General features: G+C 42.9%; 1 protein-coding gene and 1 long non-coding RNA gene across 3 annotated transcripts in view; one reads left to right on the top strand and one right to left on the bottom strand.

The window, feature by feature from the left end:
- The window catches only part of LOC133464539 (adhesion G protein-coupled receptor F5-like), a 54889-nt gene that overhangs the window by 15546 nt on the left and 11960 nt on the right, over positions 1 to 27383 (top strand). The window contains exons 2-23 of one of the 2 annotated variants that reach the window (XM_061746580.1): positions 3913 to 4019; positions 4934 to 4994; positions 5093 to 5239; positions 5346 to 5519; positions 8000 to 8038; positions 10644 to 10682; positions 10911 to 11066; positions 11154 to 11321; positions 11480 to 11509; positions 11641 to 11700; positions 15204 to 15263; positions 16180 to 16230; positions 18219 to 18278; positions 19192 to 19242; positions 24013 to 24072; positions 24301 to 24456; positions 24549 to 24713; positions 24811 to 24834; positions 24986 to 25317; positions 25431 to 25489; positions 26551 to 26675; positions 26808 to 27017. In XM_061746580.1, coding sequence (XP_061602564.1) covers positions 3918 to 4019; positions 4934 to 4994; positions 5093 to 5239; positions 5346 to 5519; positions 8000 to 8038; positions 10644 to 10682; positions 10911 to 11066; positions 11154 to 11321; positions 11480 to 11509; positions 11641 to 11700; positions 15204 to 15263; positions 16180 to 16230; positions 18219 to 18278; positions 19192 to 19242; positions 24013 to 24072; positions 24301 to 24456; positions 24549 to 24713; positions 24811 to 24834; positions 24986 to 25317; positions 25431 to 25489; positions 26551 to 26675; positions 26808 to 27017 — 2329 coding nt within the window. In that variant the 5' untranslated portion in view covers positions 3913 to 3917. The remainder of the gene's footprint in view (positions 1 to 3912; positions 4020 to 4933; positions 4995 to 5092; positions 5240 to 5345; positions 5520 to 7999; positions 8039 to 10643; positions 10683 to 10910; positions 11067 to 11153; positions 11322 to 11479; positions 11510 to 11640; positions 11701 to 15203; positions 15264 to 16179; positions 16231 to 18218; positions 18279 to 19191; positions 19243 to 24012; positions 24073 to 24300; positions 24457 to 24548; positions 24714 to 24810; positions 24835 to 24985; positions 25318 to 25430; positions 25490 to 26550; positions 26676 to 26807; positions 27018 to 27383) is intronic. The other variant, XM_061746581.1, reaches the window with a different exon arrangement.
- LOC133418592 (uncharacterized) lies at positions 21231 to 21662 on the bottom strand. Its single transcript, XR_009770466.1, has 2 exons — positions 21572 to 21662; positions 21231 to 21358 (listed from the first exon to the last, which is right to left on the bottom strand). It is a non-coding gene; the product is annotated as an uncharacterized LOC133418592 (long non-coding RNA).

The following is a 27383-nucleotide window of genomic DNA, read 5'->3' as shown; positions in this document are numbered from 1 at the left end:
GCTAGACGCCAAAAGGCGCACCCCCCCTTCATGTGATTGGTCCATATTTGATAGTTCTCCAAAAGTCACCAAATTTTGCATGCAAGCCAGATTTGGCGATAAATTTGATATTTCATGGTTTGCATTAATGGGCGTGGCTAACGGTTCAACAGCGCCCCCTAGAATACTTTTCTCTGCCATAACTTTTGAATGGTTTGACATAGAGAGTTGTGGGTGGTGTCATGGGACTCTGTAATGAGTCCTTAAGCTTCGTTGGCCTTAATTAGCCCCGCCCCTTCTTCTGATTGGTTGTCCCGATTTTCTGCTATAACTTTCGAATGGTTTGACATAGAGAGTCGTGGGTTGTGTCATCAGATTCTTTATGGAGTCCTTGACCTTCATTGGCCTGAATTAGCCCCGCCCCTTCTTCTGATTGGTTGTCCCTATTTTCTGCTATAACTTTTTAAGGCTTTGACATAGAGAGTCGTGGGTGTTGTCATTTCTGATATGCTTATGGGGGGCGGTGGACGTGAGTGCGAGGGCCCGTTCATCGCTGCTTGCAGCTTTAATTATTATTAATTTTCCCCAATAGTATTTTTTTTCGCACATTAATCTCATCCACCATAACCTTGAAAAGTTCCTGCGTCTCTTTTTTTCCTTCTCCATGTTTAGTGAGTGACTGACGGTTAAGACGCAAACTACCTGTATATACTGTATGTTGTTTGTTGGCGCGTGCAATGACATATTTTAAGACGTTCTTAAGTAGGACAAATAAGAAATTCATAATAAATGACAGTTCTTAAGACGGTTCTTAAAGGTATTGTGACATCATTTTTAACATGCTTTTAACACTATTAAAAGTCTTGGCCAACATCCCTCAAATGTGTCTAAAAGAGTGTAACAAGAAAAACTTCACTCTAGTACTCCATTCTGTCCTTTTTATGACAGTGTTTTTTTTGCGCCGTGAAAAACGGGTCCTTTTCCCCCTTTCCTGTCAATCATTGCGCCGCTCCTCCTCCCAACCTCCTCCAACCAACCGCTACACACTTCTGCCAGCGTCTCCACACACACGCGCGCACACCAAACCACAAACACCGACACACAGCCCAGACAGGGCGACTACAGCCCGGGGATGAAGTCCAACCGGGACCAGAGGACCGGGACCGCAGCTCCCCACGAGCAATACACTCACAGCGGCGTCGGAGAGTTAAGCCGGGAGCGACAGCCGAAGCATGCACGGAAAAGCAGCAGGGCGAAGCAGACAGTCCACAGCAAACAATCACAAAAATAAAGGCATGTAAATAAAGTGTCCCCTTATCTTAAGTCCAGTCAGTGGCCGCGGGTCTTCTTAGCAGTTTTCCTCCGGTGATTAGAACAAAAGAGGCTCTAAAACAGCTCCGTGTTAAGCCTGATTTATGGTTCCGCGTTAAATCGACGCAGAGCCTACGCCGTAGGGTTCAGCGTACGGTGCGCGTCGCCCCGTAACCCTACGCCGTAGGCTCTGCGTCGGTGTAACGCGGAACCATAAATCGGCCTTTATGGTGCGCTGGAGAGGAGAGGAGACAGGGAGCTGGGTGGAGGGGGCGGTGATTTAGCGGATCGTTACGTAACGATCCGCCACCAAACCAGGTGCGCCGTTTTTGCACAGTTATGCGGAAAATCCCAGAAAGCACACAATACACTGAATGTTAAAAGTTCGTTGTTTTTTGGGTGTAATTGATGTCAAGACACCCAACAAAACACAAAAAATCAAAAAAAATGTGTTTTTCATGTCACAATACCTTTAAGAAAATATTGAGGAATTGCACTTAAGAACTTTCTTATGAACTTCTTAATTTTAGATCTTAAGACATTTCTTAAGATCGTTCTTAAGAACATATTGGTGAATCCGGCCCCAGGTCTCTGTCTTAGCTGATGTCCTGTGCAAAGTTTGTCTCTTGAGTAAAGGTGCTGGAGGTCTCCATCCCCACCCCTTCAAAGTCATAACAACAGTTTATCCTTCCTGCAAAAAGAAAGTATCCTAACTTTTCAGTCATGTGGCCTGAATTCAGACTTTCAGAAAAGAAATTGAGCCAAGTCACATACAGTAACTGCCGCAAAGACATGGTTCAGCAGTAAGAGGAAAAAATGAAATTAAAAGTTAGCAATGTTGCTCTGCATTGAGAAAGTTACCAGACTGGATTCCTTCTGTTTTAGTTTTCTTGGTTCCTCGTGCCTATCTGGCTTTTTGTGGGTAATGGGATTTCACCTTACAGACCAGCAACTTTCCCGCGCAGCTGATTGTTGACTCGAAATGTCTGCAGTAGCGAGTGTGAGAACTGAGTTGGCTTGTTTGTTTGTCTGCATTGTTGAGCACCTAAAGTCCTGTTTGTGGAGGAAAAACGTCTTGAAACTGGAGCTTCAGCGCTCCTCAGCATCCAAACACTTCCAGGTTTGTTGGCCTCGATGCCTCGATGCAACCCTTCCTGTCTCAAGAGATCAAAATGAGCACATATTCAGATGATTTGAACATGTCTTTGCAATTTTTCTATTAATTTTATGTGTACATGGCTTGTATGCAAGTAGATTACATTTCTGTGAAAGAGTTTTGCTGATCGTCCTGCTCCACCTGAGCTCTGTTCATGTAGCCATGGGAGATGGTCTGTCTTCTTAAATGAACAATAATTCCTTTGGGTCTGGCGAAACTGATGTCTGATGTAACGGTTGTGGTCACCCTCATGAGGAAGATATTACTGGTGACTCACTGATGAGCCATTTTATGCAGCCTGTAATGCTAGACACTTTCAAAAGGCATCTTTGTTTTTAATGAAAATTCCGTTGACAATTACAGTGTCAGATTTTACATACTTCACAAAGCAATTATTCTCATATCAATGTCCTTACTGTCCCGTGGTGATGGTGGTGCCCTCTTGCTGTGCTCTATAATCTGTCAATGTTTCCCATTTTTACTGAAATTATGTCATTTCTTTCCATTCAAAAGGGATTTTAAAAACTATTTTTTCAAAAAAGTATTTCATTAATTTTATCTTGCCTGTTTTTATCCTATTACTTATTTTATGCATCTTCTTTTTACAGAAGGATTTTTACTTTCAATTTACTTATATACTTTTTTTATTGTTCTTACTCCATATATTGCTCCTCTGCTTGTTTTGATTTGGCGTAAAGCACTTTGAACTGTAAGTCTTGTATTAAATGTATTATAGAATTAAAGTCTTACTTACTTACTCTAAACCTGTTGCTAATGAAGACTTAAAACGAAGAAAAAAGTCAGGAGCCTAATTATGCAGGTGGAACCACTCTTAGCTTAGCAAACTGAAAGGACAGAGAAAGCAAGGAAGTAAAGCTCAATCATTCAGAAAGTTTGCGGTATATTGTTGGCCTCGAGCCTTGTGGTCGAACTGGCAACCTGTCCAGGATGTAACCTGCTTAAATAGCCTGAATAAAGATGATAAAGATGAGTCTCAAAACAAGCTTTAATCAGCTACAAGACACAGTCAACAGAGTGTTTATGCTTCACGTTTGTTCTTCTCATCCCACCCTTTCAGAAGACAATAAGGAACTTTTTCTTTGAAAATCTAACCATTAAGCTTCTGCTTTGTAACCTGATTTCTTCCGACCTTTCCATATCCGTAATCAATGATGAGTTACTCGATACAGTAAACAAAGAAGAACCTGTCAGCTGTTACTTCCTCCGACATGGATGGAGCATCGTTGGCCGGCTGTTACTGATTCAATCTGTCTTAAAACACGACGTACAAGTCTTCACACCACTAACTAGTAATGTGATAACTTAAGTGCAAGCTTCCTGGTAGATTTTTAAACAATGAGGGTCAGCTTGTACAGCCTTATGTAACGCCTTTAACAACAATGCTGTCTTTTAAAATGCTAATACAATACATGACTGTATTTTGACATTTATTGAATTCTCTCCAGTTGGGATGACGTTACCCAAGGCGGTGCAGTTTGCTGCGGTTCTTCTGGCTTTATGCTTCAGTCTGCAGGATCAGCGAGTCGGACAGTCTCTGACCAACATCTTTAAGGTAAAAACTAAAGGTGATGTGATTTGGGCACATGGCATGAACAATACTCGTAAATATTATCACACTGCTCTGGATCATCACTAATAAGCAGTACTCGAGTTGAGGGGGGATGAGGGGGGATGGCATCCCCCCTGAAATAAAAACGGTCAAAAACATCCCAACTGTAAAACTGCCATCCCCCCTTTCCATCCCTTATGTCATTTCATCAATGAATGTGGTTTTACTGCTATTTCAACATTTAGAGTCATCACCAGAAAAATAACACCAGAAAAATAACTTATTTGACAATTTTCACCTGTTTCAAATACATTTTCACTTGAAATAAGTAGGAAAATGCCAGTGGGACAAGATTTATCTTCTTATTACAAGCAATAAAATCTTGTTCCACATGCAGATTTTTCTACTTATTTGAAGTGAAAATCTTCTTGAAACAGGTGAAAATTGTTGTTTTTTCCAGTGATGAGTCTTGTTTTAAGTGTAATGAGATTTTTTTTTACTAAAATGAGACATTTTAACTAGAAATAAGACAAATATTCTTGTTAAGATTTTGAGTTTTTGCAGTGATCCATTTTACTTATCCTGTGAAGGACAGAGTCATATTGATAAGTTCAGAAAACTGTTTTTATTTTTGTGTTTTGATGTATTTGATGTGAGCCCAGTGGATATTTAAAGCTTACAGAAGGCTGCATTTAACTGCTGCTATGTCATTCCTGCAGTATTTCTGCAGATGTTTTGGTCAGTTCTATTATTTGTAATATATTATATTATTTGTAATCAGCACAAACTATCTGTCCCCATATGATAAGATCCACCATCCCCCCGGATTTCTTTTTACAACTCGAGTACTGGTTATAAGACGTTATTGTCCTGTGTAGACAGATGACACAGTTGTACTAATCTATTGGGTTTCCCAGGATTTCCAGGAATTTATGGAAACAAGAACATCCAGTGTTCATCTCCGAGACAAAAGACAAGGTGAGTCGCTGCACAAGGGTCTCCCCAACTAAACCTGTACTTTTCTATATTATCTACTCAAGACTGATTCAGTCTGCTTGTGTCCATTTCCTCTTTAGCTTCCTTAAATGTGACTGAGTATGAAATACAAGTTGTCCTGAACATCTCTGACCTGGAGAATCTCCGACTGGCTCTGAACACGCTCGCCTTTCCCTTCACGATCAACAACAGCACTATTGAAATAAGCAGCATTGACACCACAACAGGTATGCGGTTTTTAGATTTTGACGCTCCGCAGTAGACCCGAGATCAACCACGGTAACTGCAAACATGTCATTAATTAATGTTCTCTGTGGTTTTCAAAACCCTCAGTGTGTTCCCCAAATGAGACCAAGTACCAGTGCACATGTGAGGAGAGCTTCGCCTGGTCCTATAACAGCTGCATCAGCCACGGAGCCTGTGATGCCATCACGGGGAACACGTGTGGATGCATTAATGGTCTTCCTGCAGATGACCAGTACTGCCAGTCAAATATCAGCCAAGCAGGTGGAAGCCCCGAACTGAAAATATGATTTTATAGCGTGTGAAGAAGTACATTTATCTGGTGCATCCCAGTTAGGGCTGGGCGATATGGACCAAAAGTCATATCTCGATATTTTCTAGCTGAATGCCGATACTTGATATATATCGATATTTTTTCTGTGCCATAATTAGGGTTTCCCCCAAAGCATTATAGCATAGCATCTCTGTTAGCTTCATTTTTTCTGAGGCAAACCCTTAAAAAAACAGTCAGTTTTAATACAATGCCTCGTGCCAAATGTCACACAGGTTCCTTTATTAACAGAGATCTGCACAATATCAAAATGTATAAAACAAATGAAATAAAAATAAACTGCCTGCATATATAGAATAAAAATGCTTCTTGAATAAAATAAAACAAATATCCCTTTCCTGCATAACAATTAAATTAAAATACACTGTGCAATTAATACAATGTAGACAGTAACAGCAGACTTTTCCACTGAGGTTGACAGTTGTGCAAATAACAAAACATTTGTGCAAATCTCAAATAAAACATTCAAGTCAATTTGTCACAAAATAAGCTATATCAAAATCATAAAAAAAATTATCTATTTATTTATTTATTTTTTTAAATCGATATAAACAATATTGTCTCGTACCATATCGCGTTTGAAAATATATCGATATATATTAAAATCTCGATATATCGCCCAGCGCTAATCCCAGTCCAGGTCCTCAGCGGCTGCTGCTCTGCATGTTCTGGACCTTCATCTGCTCCAGCACTCTTGGGGAACCTGGACTGGGGAACACTGCATTTTTCGGTGTCACTCTTTATTGAGCAAATCAAAGCCAGAAGCAGAAACAATTTGTGAGAAACTAAGAAACATTCATTCATTGAGGTTTGCATGCATTTGTTATGTACAACTAATTTAGGACCCCCCCGCCAGAAAATTTCAGTGGGGTTCAGGATTTGAGGGTACTTTGGTAAGCAGAGGCGTGGCTGACTCAATGACTGTGAGATATCCAGGTCCCCCGGCTACGTAAAAGGCCTAAATCATCATGCTGTTTGTTACGTGTGTGCTCTGCAACAGCACCGACCATCTTCACTTTTGTTGTTCAGGTGCAGCTTCGTAACCTTTGGATATTTTCTTCTTGCCTGAGAGACACTTGTACAGCTTTATCCAATCATAGCGTCCTGAACTTTGGTTGTTGGGATTTTGGAGCTGAGCATTGCCCAGTCTGACTTTGGGATGAATTTGATGAAACATGTACTTCTAAGAAAACTGGCAGCTGTTTTGGATGTTTTTTACATCTTGCTTACGGCAGAGTAACAGACTAAAAGCTGTTTGGAAATGGCCTTATATCCAGATTAACGGGGCAGCAATGATTGCTTGTCTGAAGCCGTAACTGATGTCGTTCCCCTTGGCAAACAGGGAAACGCTTCTGCATTTGAACTGTACGTGCTCGCGCTCACTGATGTTTTTGTTCCAATGGAAACAGTAAAGGAGTGCTTAGCTTTTCACAGACTGCTTCCATCCATTTGTTTAATTTCGGCTTGAGGCGTGAGTGTAAATTAATTATTGTTGATAATACTACATGTTCTGTTGGCTGTGGAAGGCACTTGTTTATTATTGATTATGAATGTGGAGCGTCAATGGTTTCATAGCAGCATAAAATCGCCAGCCTGACTTGTGCAGACCTGAATCGTGACGACCTTTAATTAGAATCTGTCAGGGAGAGGTTGGAGGAGAAACGCACAGGCAGGAGCTCCAAAAAATGTGATTTATTAACTAAAAACTAACCAAAAGCGCTGCTGAGCAGGATCTACAAAAACACAAGAGATTACCACCGGAGAAAAAAACCTGAGAAGGAGGGTGGAAACAGTACAGACCGGCAGGAAACAAGGGAAAGACCAAACAAGATATACAGAGAAGGCTTGACAAGACACAGGTGCAAACAATCAGGGCAGACGGGAACAAGGGAGGTCAAGACAGAACTGAAGCACAAGGACACAGGGTTTCAAAATAAAACAGGAACTTAATACCAAAACTGTGACAGAATCAGGTGTGTGGATACAAGGCAACATCTAAAACATGCTGGATATGGGCTCTCTGTAAATGCCTTTCTGTGCTTTAGTTCCTCTGTTTAAATGAAAAGCTATAATATTTACAATTCTGCTTTTTATTTTCCACAATCATGAGACAATGAAGCCTTTGGAGGACGATGCAGGTTCATGTAACAAACCCTTTACATGCTCTGCGGTTTGACGGTTTCACTAAAACAATGGTATCACTTTTTTTTTTCACTAAAAAGGAAGAAAACTTCCTGCCCCATTGCATTTCTGTAACCGGTTGCTTGGTATCAGAAAAATTAGGTTTTGCTTTGCTTTTGGCGGAAAAACGATGTGTATCCTCCAACAAAACATGAAGCCGTGTGATGGAACTCAAAGTGTTTTACTTTGTCTTTGAAACCAAAGATATGACAAATATTTTTTTTTTTTTCAGTGACAACAGCAGCAACAACTCCTCCTACAACACCAAACGGTAAGACCGCGTTAGCGTTTGAGACCTGGCTTTACATGACATCATAAAACAGTTGTATAGTTCATCAAATATCTGTAAAACTAGAACTATAATTAAAATCACTCAACTTAGATAAACAGTACCTCATCAATATGTTCTCCATATAAGAATAAATTAAAATGTACAAAAACACTATTTTTACATTATTAAAGGAGCTTGAGGCCGGATTGAGGCAGGATTCATGAAAAAAATTTGTATACGTTTTAAGTTTTCTAGTAATAATGTCAGATGAAGCGTTCCAAATCAAAAAGAATGAGCCCTCTAGCGTATCTCTCCGTTGCCTTGAACAGGCTGTGTGCTGCAAAATGTGCTGCAATTCCGGGCCAGAATTTCCTGCGCTGGGCTGCGGATGTGACGTCACATGACGCTGCATGCACGTTCTCCCCGTTCTCCCATGCCGGCTTCACTGTTGGCTGCAGTACCCCCGACAGCCGTCGTGGTGAAGGGTGGCGCTGGAGAGTCTCATTTCTTTAAAGGAGCCTCATGCTCCTTTAATTCAATTCAATTCAATTCAATTTTATTTATATAGCGTCTAATACAACAGAGTTGTCTCTAGACACTTTCCAGAGACCCATACCCAGAACATGACCCCCGAGCAGTTATTACATAAACAATGGCAGGTAAAAACTCCCCTAGTGGGAGAAAAACCTTAAGCCAAACAGTGGCAAGGAAAAACTCCCCTTTAGGAGGGAAGAAACCTTGAGCAGGAACAGGCACGTAAGGGGGGACCCTCCTGCCGAGGGCCAGACTGGGGGTCAGGGACGGCAACAGCACAGCAGGCAGGTGGAAGCAGCAACGGGATGACCAGGGGTGGGGACCGCAGGCCAGCACGCAGCTCCCGAAGCTCCGGCCCAATCATCAAGTCCCAGGTTGGGGTGCAGGGTCGGGGAAGGGTTGAAAAGGGGCAGGGCCAGGGAGAGGAGTCTTGAGGGACGAACCTTCTCCCCCGCCCAAAAGGGGCCGTTACCCTGCCCCCCTCACTCCCACACTGCAGGTTCCGGTGTCCGGCAAAGGATGCTGCAACATGGACAAAAGAGAGAAAAGGGAGGAGAAGGGGGGGGCCAGCACAAGAAACTACAGGAGCGACTCTGACACACTAAAGTTTACACTACCTAGAGATTTACCAACACCAGCTAGAGGTTTACTAAACACTAACTATAGGCTTTACTAAACAGAAATGTTTTAAGTTTGGTTTTAAAGGTGGAGGTGGTGTCAGCCTCCTTAACCCAGATTGGAAGTTGGTTCCATAGTAGTGGTGCCTGATAGCAGAACGCCCGCCCTCCAAATCTACATTTGGATACTCTAGGAACTACGAGTAAACCTGCACTCTGAGAACGGAGAGCTCTGACATGAACATAAGGCACTATCAGGTCTTGCAAATAATGCGGAGCTAAGCCGTTTTGGGCTTTATATGCAAGTAATAAAATTTGAAATTGGATTCTGAATTTTACGGGTAACCAATGGAGCGACGCTAACACTGGAGAGACGTGGTCTCTCCTGCTAATTCCTGTCAGTACTCGTGCTGCTGCATTTTGGATCAGCTGGAGCCTATTCAGCAAATTACTTGGACATCCTGCTAACAACACATTACAGTAATCTAGTCTAGAAGATACAAACGCATGAACTAGTTTTTCTGCATCACTCTGCGAGAGGATTTTCCTAATCTTTGCAATATTACGGAGATGGAAAAAGGCTATTTTACAAACCTGATTGACATATGGTTTAAACGACAAATCCTGATCGAAAATAACACCAAGGTTTCTTCTTTAAATAGAATAAACAAATAAAGTCAGTTTTTGCAACATGGTGGGCCTTCAACCTACTCCTCAGATGCGAAGTGCCGTGTTGCACAGTTGAATGAACACATTACCAGTGGAGCTCTGGAGCCAAGACGCAGTAGTCTACTCTAGTCTGTTAACATAATATTGTTTATGTAATAATATTAATTTTTGTGTTTGTATTATTTTACAATAACATGCCTTTGATAATGTATGAATCATCATTCACACATAAAAAATCCTTTTATTTTTTTTTATTATTTTTTTTAACTCTTGGGGGCCCCCTAGTGGCCACGGGGCCCTCAGCAGCCGTTTAGTTCGCTTATGCCTTGGGCCGGCTCTGCTTGTCTGAAGCCGTAACTGATGTCGTTCCCCTTGGCAAACATTGAAACGCTTCTGCTTTTGAACTGTACGTGCTCATGCTCACTGATGATGTTTTAGTTCCAATGGAAACAGTAAAGGAGTTTTCACTGAAACAATGGTGTCATTTTTTCACTAAAAAGAAAGAAAACTTCCTGCTCCATCACATTTCAGTAACCGGTTGCTTGGTATGAGAAAAAATAGGTTTTTCTTTGCTTGCTGCGGAAAAACGATGTGTGTCCTCCACGGTGTGGAAATTCATATGGCAGGCTTGACCGACCTTTTTTTTCACTAAGTACTTTGAATATTTTATGAATTTGTGATGCTGTTAGAACTATTTTACAAAACATGAAGCCGTGTGATGGAACTCAAAGTGTTTTACTTTCTCTTTGAAAACAAAGATATGACAAATATTGTTTTTTTTTCAGTGACAACCGCAGCAACAACTCCTCCTACAACACCAAACGGTAAGACCGCGTTAGTGTTTGAGACCTGGCTTTACATGACATCATAAAACAGTTGTATAGTTGATCAAATATCTGTAAACGCAACATTAAATCTCGTTGACTTTTGTTGAATTGTACCTCCAGGGACATGCAGCTTTAACCAACTCAGTTGCCTGAGGAACTTGGGCCTATTGTTTTTTTGATGATGACAGAATGGTGCGATAGATTCTCTCCTGTTGTTCCCCACAGATCCAGTGGAGTTCAGCATCGTCCTTGAGTTGCGTTTCCCAGTCTCGAGCGTGCCGTCAAACTTCTTTGACAGATTCAGAGACACCCTGGGAGGTTTATCCTTCCCCTTGAACATCTCACAATCTTTAACTGTAGTGAACTTGAACTTCACCACAGGTAACAGCTGATTCCAACACGTTTCCTATCTTGTTTAATACAATTGAATATAACAGCATGTGACTTCTTTTTTTATGTCTTTTAAAGGGTGCTATCCAAACGCCACTGGAGGACTTCAGTGTCAGTGTGAGGATGAGTTTGCTTGGTCATGTGACAAGTGCGACCTCTACGGCACATGCAATGCCACGAGCGGACAAGTCTGCGACTGCATAAATGGACTTCCTCCGAATGGAGAGATCTGTCAACCAAACACAAGTAAGTTTCACTATTTAGGAAATATACCAACACATATTGCTTTCCACAAAAAAGTGAAGCAAAAACATAATTTGTTGGTCATGTAATTCTAACTGCGGAAGATTTTCAGTTTTGCTCATCAGACAAATTTTAATTTAACCTCCACTGTTGCTCCACAGGTGTCTCTCTGTGTCCAACACCGAGTCCTGGTATGGAAATACAGCTCAACAGATCTTATATTCCACCCCATAAGACCTGTACTCTTGAAAATACACTTTTAGTTATAAATATAGATTAGAATATACAAACATTGCTAATTTATCAATTTATTTTTCTACAGGGACAACGACAACAGACATTGTATCCACAACAACAATAACACCGACTACAACACTAGCTGGTAATGTCCAGTTTGTATTAAAGATGAATGTCTTTGTGAGCTTCTCAAGTCTGTCTCTTTTTCTTTATATGGATATACTGCTTAAATATTTTAAAAGAGTTTGCTTTTTTAAATTGACCTTGAATGCAATGTACAACCTGTTAACTCTAACTCTACACGTTCTGAACAGCAAGTATATTCGCCCCCTTCATTTGACGCGTGGGCAGGCACGTCTAAACGTGTACGCGCCCTGCAGTTCCCGCTCTGGCCGCTAGTGGCGCCGGTCCAGGTCCGATACCAGTTATCGGAGGTCGGAAACTTGCGGACTGTTGTGAAAGGAGGCTGAGCAGCTGTTGTCCTCACATTTATGTTCCACATAGCCGCTGCACAGAACAACATACGTGTCAAAACAGTGGGCAGCAAATCAACCTGGGTGCAGATAGAGTCGTGCTCGTTATGTCCGTGCTCGTCGGAAGATGCAGCCGTGATGATGCTGGTGGGTTGTTTTCTCCACCAATCAAACATGTGAGCTGGATACTGAGGTTCTTCAGTCATCGCTTGACCGACACCAACTTTTCTCCAGATAATTCGGTAAACTAATCTCCTGACGACATGGACGCTCCAAGCTCGTAACTGGCTGCTTCAGCTCGTCCCTGTCAGGTAGCGCAGGATGACAGCCAACTCTCTGCTGCGGTCTCTGACTTGCCATGTCTGGTTTGGAGCTGAATCAGCGGGACAATCCCATGTAACAAGTCGTCAAATGAAACGGAGTAAATGCTCAAATATCGTTGCTGTTTCTCATCATCAGTTGCTGCATCGGCAGCGTGAACGAGCTCTCCAGTCTCCCGACGGCTCTGGTTGAACGGCCTGACAAACCATCTCCGATCGCGTGCTGTTTTCTTTACGAGATCACAAGTGTAGTGCAACAGGTTAGCTTGGCTGTCCAGTTATCAAAGGTTATTATTAATTTTATTCAAGAATTATAAATAATTAATAAAGTCGACTATTTATAAAATTGAATGATCAAAATGATAAAAAATCCTCGGGGCACCACCCTGTTCCTTAAGCAGGGAAATGATAACTTTTCACAGCAGAAAATCAGTCTCAGAAATTAAGGTTTATGCCTAGTATCATTGAAGGGGTGAGATCCGAACACACACTCCGTCACCCAACCTTGGCAGCAGATATGCGTAGAATAAACAGGGACGACTTCTTTCGATCAGAAATTTATTCACACTAGTGTCAAACAGTTGATAAACAACACTTCGAATAAATTCTGATGGTTCAATTACACAAACAGAGACAAGAAATCATATGAAAAGGGGGGCTCCTCTGATCCTCCGGGTGGAGACTGGTGTGTGTGGGTGTGTGTGTGCGTATGTGTGTGTGTGTGTGTGCGCGTGTATGCGTCAGAGCAGCGTACGCTGCGCGTCACGCAGTCTGGGGGCGGGTCACGCTGCGGTACGTGAGCATGTAGCCAGAAGGGGCGTGCTACATCGCGCTACGTGAACACGCCTCCCGGAAGGCGGACCACGGCTGTACTGCTGTGGGAGAAATGTGACGGAAAACGCAACAGACCACGGATAAAACAGCGGTGGAACACCACGTGGAACTGACGCGCAACCAGGTTTAGTGGAAACGGGGGGGGCGGAGGAGCGGGTCGGTAGACCGCGCTCGGACGTCGCACCGGCGTGCCTGCAGGATCTCCAACGTGTCACGCAGATGCCCGGCTGCGGATGATCACACGCAGCCGGGTGGTCAGGAAAGGGGGGTTTGTGAGCTCTAACGGCCGTTCGGCGGATCGTTCGCGGTTCCCACTCGGTTCGGATTGGGAGTAAACCCCACCCGCTCCGAGATACAATCGGGAGCCGTGATCCAACCACTCAGCGGTGAAAGCCCACGTGATCACGCGTACAATACAATCAATACGTCACACAATGTATAAACTCAATAAACAGGATCAAAACAAACGAAATAAACTTTAAACTAAGTCTGCCCAGACGCTAATTGCCTCTTACTTTGCAGCAGGTCGGAGAGCGCAGCGGTTCTGTTGAGGAGGAGGAGGAGGGTGGGTGCGTTAAGCTCGTGGTGCGTTTGCGCTCCTGCGCGCACCCGGTGGACTTCGTCTCGCCCCGTCCGACTCTGAGGGAAAGAACACAGGCAGGGTTGCAGGACCGACGAACCTGTTACCAGCGCTTGACGATCTCCAGTGGCCCTTTGTGGCGGTCGGTGCCGGGCGGAACCCCGCTGGTTTTGTGGTGCTGCACAGTGTCCGACCCCCCCAGGTGTCATAAACCTTAGTCCTGGCTCCGGGATTTTCGCTGTCCTCCTTTGATCTGGAGCCATGCAGCGGGGGTCATAAACTGACCAAGAGGTCCGCCGCAGGGGTCATAAAACTTTGGCTTCAGGAAGAAGCCAAAGTCTGGCTTTACTGGTCGAGCGCCTGGAAATGTGCTCCCACTCAAGGAATTCATAATCCTTCCCTGAGTCCATAATCACACCCAAATTCATCATCACAGCCTCACATGAGCGGTGGTCCAACACAAGAAAAGCAGAGCAGTGATCTCCTCTCCATCCCGTGTTGCTGTCTTGTTTATTCATCTTCATTCCACCAGCTGGTTTATTAAACTCCTACAAAATATTTAATCACTTTTCCAAGCGAACGGACGCAAACGCAGGCTCAAACAGCAGGTGTATCTGCCCCTTTAATCTGATTGGTTTACGAGTAAATCGTACCCCACATGGGGTGCGCTCTTATGATCGGCTGAAACGAAGGAAGATATCTGATTGGTTGCAGATCCTTCCGTGTATAAAAAAAACACATTTGTGGGGGGAGTCATGGGAGTCTCAAAAGTCACACACAAATGTGAACGCTTGTAAATCAGGTGATATTTGTGTGTGCATCAGAAATACATTTGTCTATCTTGTCCTACGCACGTGTGAATTGTCCTGTGCATTTGTGACTCTTGTCCTGGGATGCTACCTATTGCAGAACACCTTTCAGTGACCACGTCAGGCTAGAGGCGGGTATCCATCAGTTAGGGGCCAAGGTAAAACCTAGGAGGCTGGAACTGTAACAGGCTCGATCTCCTCCTTGATCCTTTCCACCCTTGTCGCCAGTAGGATCCACTGACTTAGTAAACTAATGCCCCATTGGCTGTACTGCAACACTTTCACCATTTACCAAGCATCACTAAGTTTTAAAAAAAAGCACACGGCAAAGAAGAAGGGAAAAAATAAGAAATAAATGGGATGACAAGAGAGGGAGCTTGAAGGAGCTGGGATGAATGTACTTCTTTCTGTTTCCTCGTGAAACTACCCCTCACCTCTGCTAATGGAAACCTGCATCAGGTTACCATGGATACTGATGATACATTTAAGTTACTTTCTATCCTGAAGGGACAAAAACATTCTCTGTTAAAAGGAAGAAAAAAAATGCTTTCTCAGCACTTGCTGTCATTTTGATCAAACTGATTTTATGAATACTAATGTGATTTTTTTCTTTGCGATGACATCGGCAACAGAGCCAACAACAACAACAGTCTCCCCAACCACAACAACATCATCTCCTACAACCAAAGCTGGTATGCAATCTCAATATGACATTCTACTGATTTCATTTTATTTATTTATGCATTTATCAAGAAGAACATAAAATAATATTGGTTTGCTTCTGTAAGTTTGTTGTATTGTTACAGAATGATAATGAAGCTTCTATTGTATTCTAAAAGTACATTTTATAGAGCTTAATATTACTACTTTTTTTTAAGTTAAATTTCAATGTCAATGTTTTAAATGACGATTACAAACTAACAAATGATGACAAACTGAGCTGGTTGCCACTGGCTAACTCTGATTGTCATATCACTTGTTCCCATTTTCAGATAAAAAAACTCCTTTGTGCTGCTTTAATGACAAGATGGAGTTTGTGCCAGACACAAAAAAGTCATAAAGCTGGCCCTTAATCTGTACCTAGCCTTCATTAAAACCAACATTTAATCCAATTTTGGAATCTAATAGTATTTAAGCTGCATCACAATCATCAACGCCAGAAAAACACCACGCTCTGATTTTTAAATGACTAAATTTACCTTGTGGAAAAATAGAAGCAAGAGATCCAGGCACTCGAGACGAGGTAGATTAAAAAGATAAAAGGCCTTTATTAAAGGACGGCTGCCAACATGTTTTGGCCGGTCTGGCCTTCGTCAGGGCAAAGATTTACCTTGATGCACTCTCGTCTTACCTGCTTCGCTTTAGCTGTTTTATTATGTCAGTAGCATCATCATTTTGTTTTATGCAACTGAAAATATTGTGCTGTATTATGTTCTATAAGCAGCTTTTATTAATGCCATCATTACTGAGAGAACGTCGCAGAGCTTAGTGTCTGAAAACATCTAAAAATAATAAAAGCCAGCTTTCCGAAATGCACCTTTACATCATAAACTTGTGCTCTATAAAATCTGTTATTGACACCAACATTGCTGACTTTTTTTCCCCCAGTGACATCAACAACGATTCCAACGACAACAGCCTCGCCAAATACGACAGCTGGTATGTAATCACAAGTCTTTAATGCTCTTTGATTCCTCATCTTCTTCAAAAGACAAGTTACCCTGCACTGTTAAAATTTTCCTGTAAAAAAAAAACAGACCTGGTAGCTCAGTTTCCAGAATGTTTCTCTGAAATTGATAGTAACTTCCTGCTATTACCTTTTTTATTTTTCTATTCTGAATATTTATGGTATTTTTAAAATTACACCATTATGGTTTTTTGTTGATTGTTTGTTTTTTAAATGAAAAAGATAAACAGCCGGGAAACTGAGCAGTAAGAAAATGAAAATACCATTTTATTGTGCAACTCACCAACATTTTAGCTACAAAGGGTCGTTTCAGACCAGGGGCCTCATGTACAAAGAGTGCATAGATTTTAACGTGAATCCGTGTGTGGAATTCTTGCGTACGCAAAAAAAAAATTCAGATGTACAAAACTGTGCGTACGCCCAAATCCACGCAGGTTTCTTTGAACACCACAATCAGCGTGGAATTGAGCGCAAATGCGGGAGCAGAACACTTCGCCCTGTCTCCTCAAGTATACAGTATGTTTGAATATGATAATGAAGATAATTATCCATTAAAAACCGCTCATCTTAACAAGAAATTTGCAAAAACAGGTAAAACAAATTTAAAAAAACATCGGCTGTGAGCTGGAGATACTCCTGTCAAAAGTTGAGGCCTGGAAAAAATAATTTATTTGGGGACATTTCTTCCGATTTCAGCTGCCTTGCATTATGAAATTACCATTCATGTTGTTCGTTGCTTTGTGAAGGTTCCGTGAAGAGTTTTGGTTTTATTATGATCGTACGGGTTTGTGAATGTTTATGGGCAGCGTTAGTGCATCATTACACTCTGCTTTTCTTGTTTGTATTTTAAGAACAGACACCAGAACTTAAGTTGGTGGATGAAAAACGGCTCCTCGTTCTGCTTTAATATCACGTATTATATACTGACGGATTAAGACCAATGTACACGTTTATTGGGTCTTACACATTGTGGATGTCTGCGATCACCTCTCTCATAAGTATAACAATGTGAACGATATACATTTATATTTAAAACATGAAGCATCACGATCTGATTCCTCTGCTGCAGAAATAAAGACAACTTGTGCCAACGGGATTATCGAGGTGCAAACGTGAGAAATAAAGAGCAAAGTCGCTGTAACTCCAAGTATTGCATCCGCAGGAGGAGAAACCGGCCTCGGTCCCGGCCTCCATCACCGGAGAAACACTTTCTGGAGTCCTGCAGCAGCTGTAGCCGACTCAATATCAGACTCTGAAAGTTGCCTAAACATTCAATAAAAACTTTATTCATCATCGCTGAATCACATCAGTTCGTACCAACCAACCTTTCCGTGACATCTTAGTTTTATTTTAAAAGACAACTCCCGAAGGAATGGCATAAATTTCGCCAAAATTACACGATTAATTCAAAATGGCCGACTTCCTGTTCAGTTTCGGCCATGGAGCCAAGAGACTTTTCACAAAGTTTTCTAGGGGGCGCTGTTGAGCCATTAGGTCACACCCATTAATGCAAACCATTAAATATCAAATTTATCACCAGGCCTGGCTTGCGTGTAAAATTTGGTGACTTTTGGGGCACGTTTAGGGGGGCAAAAAGGCACTCATTTTGTCGGAAGAAGAAAAATAAGGAAAAGGAAAAGGAAAATTCCTACAGATACAATAGGGCCTTCGCACTGTAAGTGCTCCGGCCCTAATAAATGGGATGACAAGAGAGGGAGCTTGAAGGAGCTGGGATGAATGTACTTCTTTCTGTTTCCCCGTGAAACTACCTCTCACCTCTGCTAATGGAAACCTGCATCAGGTTACCATGGATACTGATGATAAATTTAAGTTACTTTCTATCCTGAAGGGACAAAAACGTGCAAAAGTGCTTTCTCAGCACTTGCTGTCATTTTGATCAAACTGATTTTATGAATACTAATGTGGCAGATTTTTTTCTTTGTGATGACATCGCCAACAGAGCCAACAACAACAACAGTCTCCCCAACCACAACAACATCATCTCCTACAACCACAGCTGGTATGCAATCTCAATATGACATTCTACTGATTTCATTTTATTTATTTATGCATTTATCAAGAAGAACATAAAATAATATTGGTTTGCTTCTGTAAGTTTGTTGTATTGATATACAGTGATAATGAAGCTTCTATTGTATTCTAAAAGTACATTTTATAGAGCCTAATATTACTACTTTTTTTAAGTTAAATTTCAATGTCAATGTTTAAATGACGATTACAAACTAACAAATGATGACAAACGGAGCTGGTTGCCACTGGCTATCTCTGATTGTCATCACTTGTTCCCATTTTCAAATTAAAAAAATTACTTTGTGCTGCTTTCATGGCAAGATGGAGTTTGTGCCAGACACAAAAAAGTCATAAAGCTGGCCCTTAATCTGTACCTAGCCTTCATTAAAACCAACATTTAATCCAATTTTGGAATCTAATAGTATTTAAGCTGCATCACAATCATCAACGCCAGAAAAACACCACGCTGTGATTTTGAAAAGACTAAATTTACCTTGTGGAAAAATAGAAGCAAGAGATCCAGGCACTCGAGACGAGGTAGATTAAAAAGATAAAAGGCCTTTATTAAAGGACGGCTGCCAACATGTTTCGGCCTGTCTGGCCTTCGTCAGGGCAAAGATTTACCTTGATGCACTCTCGTCTTACCTGCTTCGCTTTAGCTGTTTTATTATGTCAGTAGCATCATCATTTTGTTTTATGCAACTGAAAATATTGTGCTGTATTATGTTCTATAAGCAGCTTTTATTAATGCCATCATTACTGAGAGAACGTCGCAGAGCTTAGTGTCTGAAAACATCTAAAAATAATAAAAGCCAGCTTTCCGAAATGCAACTTTACATCATAAACTTGTGCTCTATAAAATCTGTTATTGACACCAACATTGCTGACTTTTTTCCCCCCAGTGACATCAACAACGATTCCAACGACAACAGCCTCGCCAAATACGACAGCTGGTATGTAATCACAAGTCTTTAATGCTCTTTTATTCCTCCTCTTCTTCAGAAGACAAGTTACCCTGCACTATTAAAATTTTCCTATTTTAAATATGTATGGTATTTTTACAATTACACCATTAAGTTTCTTTGTTGATTGTTTGTTTTTTAAATGAGAAAGATAAAAAGCCGGGAAACTGAGCAGTAAGAAAATTAAAATACCATTTTATTGTGCAACTCACCAACCTTTTAGCTTCAAAGGGTCGTTTCAGACCAGGGGCCTCATGTACAAAGAGTGCATAGATTTTAACGTGAATCCGTGTGTGGAATTCTTGCGTACGCAAAAAAAAATTCAGATGTACAAAACTGTGCGTACGCCCAAATCCACGCAGGTTTCTTTGAACACCACAATCAGCGTGGAATTGAGCGCAAATGCTGGAGCAGAACACTCCGCCCTGTCTCCTCACTCAAATACATACAGTATGTTTGAATATGATAATGAAGATAATTATCCATTAAAAACCACTCATCTTAACAAGAAATTTGCAAATACAGGTAAAACAAAGTCTGAGGCGTTCCCAGGCCAGCCGAGAGACAAAGTATCTCCAGGGTGTCCTGGGTGTTCCCCGGGGTCTCCTCCTGGAGGGAGATGCCTGGAACTCCTCCCTAGGGAGGAGGGACATGCCTGGAACACCTCCCTAGGGAGGAGGGACATGCCTGGAACACCTCCCTAGGGAGGCGTCCAGGAGGCATCCGATACAGATGCCCAAGCCACCTCAGCTGACTCCTCTCAATGTGAAGGAGCAGCGGCTCGACTCCGAGCTCCTTCCGGGTGACCGAACTCCTCACCCTATCTCTAAGGGAGCGTCCAGCCACCCTGCGGAGGAAATTTATCTCGGCCACTTGTATCCGTGATCTTGTCCTTTCGGTCACTACCCAAAGTTCATGACCATAGGTGAGGGTGGGGGCGTAGATTGACCGGTAAATCGAGAGCTTTGCCTTTCGACTCAGCTCCCTCTTCACCACGACGGTCCAGTACATCGACCGCATAACTGCGTCAGTCTGTCAATCTCACGCTCCATCGTTCCCTCACTCGTGAACAAAATCCCGAGATACAGTACTCCTCCACCTGAGGCAGGACTTCTCCACCCACCCGGAGAAGGCACGCCACCCTTTCCTGGTGGAGAACCATGGCCTCTGTCTTGGAGGTGCTGATTCTCATCCCTGCCGCGTCGCACTCGGCCCCAAACCGCCCCAGCACATGAAGGTCCCGGTCCGAAGAGGCCAGGACAACATCATCCGCAAAAAGCAGAGATGAAATCCTGAGGTTCCCAAACCGGATCCCCTCCGGCCCCTGGCTACGCATAGAAATCCTGTCCATAAAAATTATGAACAGGATCGGTGACAAAGGGCAGCCCTGCCGTCCAACATGCACCAGGAACAAGTCTGACTTACTGCCGGCAATGCGAACCAAACTCCTGCTCCGATCATACAGAGACCGGACAGCCCTTAAAGGGGACATATTATGACATTTAATGTATATTTTAAACAGGCCTTGAATGTCTTAAAAACAATCAAAACTTGTTTTTTCTACATAAATCAGAAATTCAGCCTGTGGGCCATGTCTCTAGTTTTACCGCTTCTAACCCCTTTTTTTGTGCTTCATTCTGAGGGGAGGGTGTCTATGATAATGAGGGTCTGTGCTGATTGGCTGCTTGAATGACGTGTAGCAGGGGAGGAAACAAAGCGTCGCTCCGGGGAGAAGAGCAGCGGCTGCGTAGCAAAGCGTGTCCACGGTTCTGCGTTAAATCGTCACGTACCCTACGCCGTAGGCTCTGCATTGGTGTAACGCGGAACCATAAATCAGCCTTTAGTCACCTCGTCTTCACACAGGAAGATTTAATTTAATTCTAAACAGTTACACCACAGTTATTTACTCCGATTCCTCATTTCATTTATGTTACAAGACAAATGAATCATGTTAACTGTAAAGAAATCACAACACTGAATTTTCACAAATGGCAACTTTATTCTTAAAATATATAAATAAAATGTATGCACTATTGCTGGCTCAAGGAAGGACCGTGCGTCTTCTGAATGTGTCGTTGAACAGCTTCAGGTGCATTGCTTGGAAGATCTGAAATCATAAACACAAGAAAAATGTATTACGGTACTAATAGAGCCGCCGGCGCCCGGAGTTCCCCCGGAGCCCCCGGGTTCGAAGCTCCGGGCCCGGGGCTCCTCGACGGACCGGTCCGTGAGCAGCTCCGGTGCTCCGGAGATAAGCTAAATACTTGCCCATGCAAAGATCATACAAATATAAATAACGTAAAAAAATAACGTCACTTACCGCTGACTCATGTGCAGTTGCCGGGTCCGTACTGTGGGAACTGATCCTTTTATGAGGGTGAATGTCGATGCAAAACCTCATTTTAACTGTCTCTCGCTGTGGAAACAGCCACCGCTTCTAAACAATGGTGGAGCTCCAGCCGGCGAAGTTAGTTGTGGGCGTGGTTTCAGCAGCGGAGGCTGACCTATGGAAATGAGCGCCCGTCGTGACGTCACGACGGGCGCAGATTCAGAACGGCCCGTAGAAAGTCACATGCCACTGGAAGATTCTACAGGGCGGGGGTACAGACCTTGCAGAAATTCATGGGATTTCATCTTTCCTGTTTTGGCAGGGTGAGGGGAGACCACTTTATATATGTTAAAACAAGAAAAAACTTGTTTTTCATAATATGTCCCCTTTAACAGAGGGCCCCGGACCCCATACTCACTGAGCTCCCCCCACAGAATGGCACGAGGAACACGGTCAAATGCCTTCTCCAGATCCACAAAGCACATGTAGACTGGTTGGGCAAATTCCCATGAACCCTCGAGCACCCTTTGGATGGTATAGAGCTGGTCCAGTGTTTCATGACCAGGACGAAAACCGCATTGTTCCTCCTGAATCCGAGGTTCAACTATCGGCCGTATTCTCCTCTCCAGTACCCTGGCGTAGACTTTCCCGGGGAGGCTGAGAAGTGTGATTCCCCTATAGTAGAGGGACCACCATCCCGGTTTGCCACCCCAGCGGTACTGTCCCCTTCCTCCATGCAATGTCGCAGAGGCGTGTCAACCAAGACAGCCCTACGACATCCAAAGACTTGAGGTACTCAGTGCAAATCTCATCCACCCCCGGTGCCCTGCCACTGAGGAGCTTACGAACTACCTCAGTGACCTCGGCTTGGGTGATGGATGAGCACGTCCCCGAGTCCACACTGTCTGCTTCCTCAATGGAAGGCACGTCAGTTGGATTGAGGACATCCTCAAAGTATTCCTTCCACCTTCCGACGATGTCCCCAGTCGAGGTCAACAGCTCCCCACCCACACCATAAACGGTGCCGGCAGAGTACTGCTTCCCCCTTCTGAGGTGCTGAACGGTCCGCCAGAATTTCCTCGAGGCCGACCGAAAGTCTTCCTCCATGGCCTCACCAAACTCCTCCCAGACCAGGTTTTTGCGTCCAGGACTGCCCGAGCTGCGGCTTGCTTGGCCTGCCGGTACCCATCTACTGCGTCAGGAGTCCCACCGGCCATCATAGCCCGATAGGACTCCTTCAGTCTGACGGCATCCTTTACTTCCGTTGTCCACCACCGGGTTCTAGGATTGCCACCACGACAGGCACCGGAGACCTTGCGTCCACAACTTCGAGCCGCCGCGTCGACAATGGAGGCAGAGAACATGGTCCACTCGGACTCAATGTCCCCCGCCTCCCCCGGGATCTGAGAGAAGTTCTCTCGGAGGTGAGAGTTGAAGAGGTCCCTGACAGAGGGCTCGGCCAGACGTTCCCAACAGACCCTCACAATCCGTTTGGGTCTGCCCGGTCTGTCCAACCTCCTCCTCCGCCAGCGCATCCAAACTCACCACCAGGGGGTGATCAGTTGACAGCTTAGCCCCTCTCTTCACTCGAGTGTCCGAGGCATCCGGCCGAAGGTCAGATGAAACGACAACAAAGTCGATCATTGACCTCCGGCCTAGGGTGTCCTGGTGCCACGTGCACTGATGGACACCCTTATGCCTGAACATGGTGTTCATTATGGACAAACCGTGGCTAGCAAAGAAGTCCAACAACAAAGCACCATTCGGGTTCAGATCGGGGAGGCCCCTTTTAAGGAGCTGGGTTCCAGAGCCCAAACTATGTGTGGAGGTGAGCCCGACTATCTCTAGTATCTCTCAACCTCACGCATAAGCTCCAGCTCCTTCCCCCCCAGGGGGGTGACAAACCATGTCCCTACTGAGAGGGTTTTGGTCCAGTGATTGGGTTGTCGAGGCTCCCCGCCACGACTGCTACCCAGTCCACATGGCACCAGCCTCTCATGGACCTTCCTGCGGGTGGTGGACCTACGGGAAGGCGGGCAGACCAACATCTCAGTTTAAAATCATTTTCATCTTGACAACAAAAGGTTCAGCCAGTGTGTATAGTTAAGACAAATCTTAACTATCATCAACATTAAATTCTAATAAATAAATAAATGACAATAAATACATAATGGTATGGTTATATGGGCTTACTGTTCTGCAGTTAATCAAAAACATTCTCTTTATGTGCAAAAATCATAGAAATCTGGCCCCTCTTGCTTTATTTCCAAAACCTACTCTGATGATTTGTTCCCGATCCCCAAATCTTTCGATTAAAATCTTCATGTCTGTCACTTATGTCTCTCTACTCCTTGGAGAGTCAATTCTATTCAATAAACAGATTGTATCCATGCTAATACTGTGTTTTTTTACCCTTTCCTTTTTACTTACAGTCACAACAACAACAACAACAACAACAACCGTAACAACACATTCACCTACAACAACACCTGGTATGACTCATTAAATGTTGATGGTTTAATGTTAAACTTTATCTGTAACATTTCTATTGAAAAGAAGTCATACAGCAGCCTGAGTTGATCTGTGGATGACGGATGGGAATGCACGTGCAGGGATCCTGGAAACACTCGAGCAATGTTTTAACAATAAAACGTTCCTGTGAATGTAGTTTTAAATGACGATGACAAACTAATGTGGTTCTCTTTTCTTTACCTCCACAGTACCATTGGTCCTTGAAATAGAGCTTTACTTGCGCGCCCCAGTCTCAAGTGCACCATCTAACTTCTTCAATCTAGTCAGAACCACTCTGGCAGGTTTACCCTTACCCTTTCCCGCCCACCCATATTTAACAGTAATGAACATAAACTTTACTACGGGTAAGAACCGCATCTAACTCACCTGTTTTTGAGCTTAAATGCATTTGATTTAGATCATATAGCGTTGTTTTATATGTTCGTGTCTTTTAAAGGTTGCTATCCAAACACCACTGAAGGACTGCAGTGTCAGTGTGAAGATGGATTTGCTTGGTCATGTGACAAGTGTAAAACCTACGGCGAATGCAACGATACGAGCGGACAAACCTGCAACTGCATAAATGGACTTCCTGATGGAGAGTTCTGTCAGCCAGAGACCAGTAAGAATAACCGATCAGTAACTGTGGCAATAAAAATGTTGATTTTGGAAAACAAGGCAAACAAATGAATAATTTAATGCCTGTTTTTGTTTCACAGATGTTGCTTGTCCACCACCAAATGGTAACAATACTGGGGTTTTTTTCAATCAATTTTGCACTTAAGTTCAATTCAAAGTTAACAAACTGCAAAAAAGTAAAGTTTTATTGTTCATAACAGTTTTCATTGATGCATTTTCCCATTTCTTTATTCTCCATTTTTGTTTTTGGGCCAGTTACAACTACAACAGGAGTTACAACCACAACCGCAGATGTCACAACAATCACAACGCCCGTCACAACAACCACAGTTATACCAACAACCACAAAAGCAGTTACAACAACCACAGTTATACCAACAACAACAACAGCAGTTACAACAACCACAGTTATACCAACAACAACAACAGCAGTTACAACAACCACAGTTATACCAACAACCATAAAAGCAGTTACAACGACAATACTTGCAAATGCTTCAAAAAATGAAATGTTCACCATCGACATGGATTTCAAGGCTGAATACAATAACAACGATAGTAAAGTTTACAAGGACATTTATAATGCTGTAAGTGCTTCTGCATCTTTTCTCCGTCTCCTTCAGTATTATAACGGTCGGGATGACCTGATGACCTGACTGTATGGATGGATGACAAGTGCTTTTGTCATTATCTCAAACAGATTCAAGGAAAATGCCAAGGGGCCATACCCGGGTGTTTAGTAGACTCCCTTTCGTTCCAGTGAGTCGAATGTTGTCCTGGTTCTACTGTTTCCATCAAACATTTTGGTTCCAATAACCCAGTGTGAACAAGACCCTGCTAGTGACAAATATGCATCCAAACAACCCCAAAATGTTCTCATTTGCATATTGTGACTTAAATATTGATACAAATGTAACAGGAAATGGAACATTTTTGAGCAGCGCTCAGTGATTTGATTTCAGATTTCAGATTTAATTTCACAACAATCACATTTATATATCAGTCTAATTATTAACATTACTGTACTCAGCCATCCACTTCAAACGTCCTTACCAAAACTACCAGCGTTCCTGGATTCCAAAGGACTTTAGGGGGGGATTTTTTTTCCTTCTTAAAGAGCCGTCAGGAAACAAACACAATGACTCCTGATTGCCATGCTGCTGTGTGAGAGAACCGTAAGAGTTTGTAAGTGGATCCTAAAGAATATTAGGTAACATTGACGGTAGAGCACTAATGGCACGGCCAGTTCGGTCCATGACTGGCTGCTGACTCACAAAAACAAACAAAGAGAGCCAAAGATCTCTTGAATGACTTTTCACATCGTCTGTGGGCTCACCACCTGTAGGAGGAGCCGAGAGTCTCAAAGGCCTCGGCCTCAACATGCTGACCCTCGGCTTTCCACACTGGATCTTTGGGCATGCACAGTTCGCTTTCAGTTCAATTTAACTCACTTTGTGTGTGGTACCAACAGAAGCCACTTCAAGTTATATTCAGTCAAATTCAATACATTAAAGTTTAGACCAATTGTATTTTAACTCAGTTAAATTAGCAGTTTATAAATCCAATTCATTCCAGTTAAGCCCAAGTCCAAAATCATAAAACCTATACAAATGTAAACCTTCTCTCTTCAACCTCGTAGTTTTCACCTGGGTTACACTCTGTTAACTATTTCAGAATACACTGTATTTAACCCTTTTTATAACTGGTTAATTACTGTCAAGTGTCCAGATCAACTATACTGCCATGAATAATAATGAACAGCATAGAGTCCAGTCCTGTCCCCTTGTGTTGCTGGATTTTCATGAAGCTTTATATTGCAGGAGTGGAAGCACAATCGCGACCTACACTCTCAGAGCTCCAGCTATTGAAGACTTACAACTGACGGACGTAAAATCCGGGATATTTACCGAGCTGGTACGATTAGAGTACCCCGTTGTGTTTGAATGTAAGGAAGAAGCTATTTTCATTTTTGTCCTGTGTAAAACTTCACATATATGTTGTTTTACTCATAAATATACAAGCTTTGTGTAACTATAATTGTATAATAACTTTATGGTCTTTGTGTCATTCTATAAAGCTGATACAGACTTAAATGTCAATCCCGCAAAAATCTTTCTCGGGCAACGTGTGACCGTGACCTGTGGTCCTCCACCAGCGAGTCTGAGCTTCGGCTCTGAATGGACAGCCAAGTGGACGCTTAATGGGGGCTCAATCCCTGAAAATGAGTTGTCCAAAACCGATGGAGCATCTGTATTAACTATAGCAAGTTTCTTCCGAGCTGATGAAGGTAAGATATAAATTGAGCTTCTAGCAGCCATTAGTTGTTTTCAGAAATGCAAAATGATGTTGTCTTATTATTTCCATAACAGTAAAAATTGTGGTCATTAAAGAGATCAAAGAAATCATTGTAAACCTGTCTGAATGCAGTTATTCACTAATGTGCAGGCGGGACTGTAAAAAAAAATCCTCTCGTGGCGTAATGAATAGAGTCCAGATCTGCAGTTCAGATCAGCAGAAGAAGAAATGAGACGTTGACACGTGTGGCTGCACACTGAAACTTTTAAACGTTCATTAAGCTTAAAGCCTCTCTCACAGCGGAAAATCTTTATGGGCCTCAATGAACACTCCGATTATATCTACTGTCAAATTTACT

The sequence above is a fragment of the Cololabis saira genome, chromosome 18 (assembly GCF_033807715.1).
Source record: "Cololabis saira isolate AMF1-May2022 chromosome 18, fColSai1.1, whole genome shotgun sequence".
NCBI lineage: Eukaryota > Metazoa > Chordata > Actinopteri > Beloniformes > Belonidae > Cololabis > Cololabis saira.
This window is presented reverse-complemented; position numbering and strand designations above follow the sequence as displayed.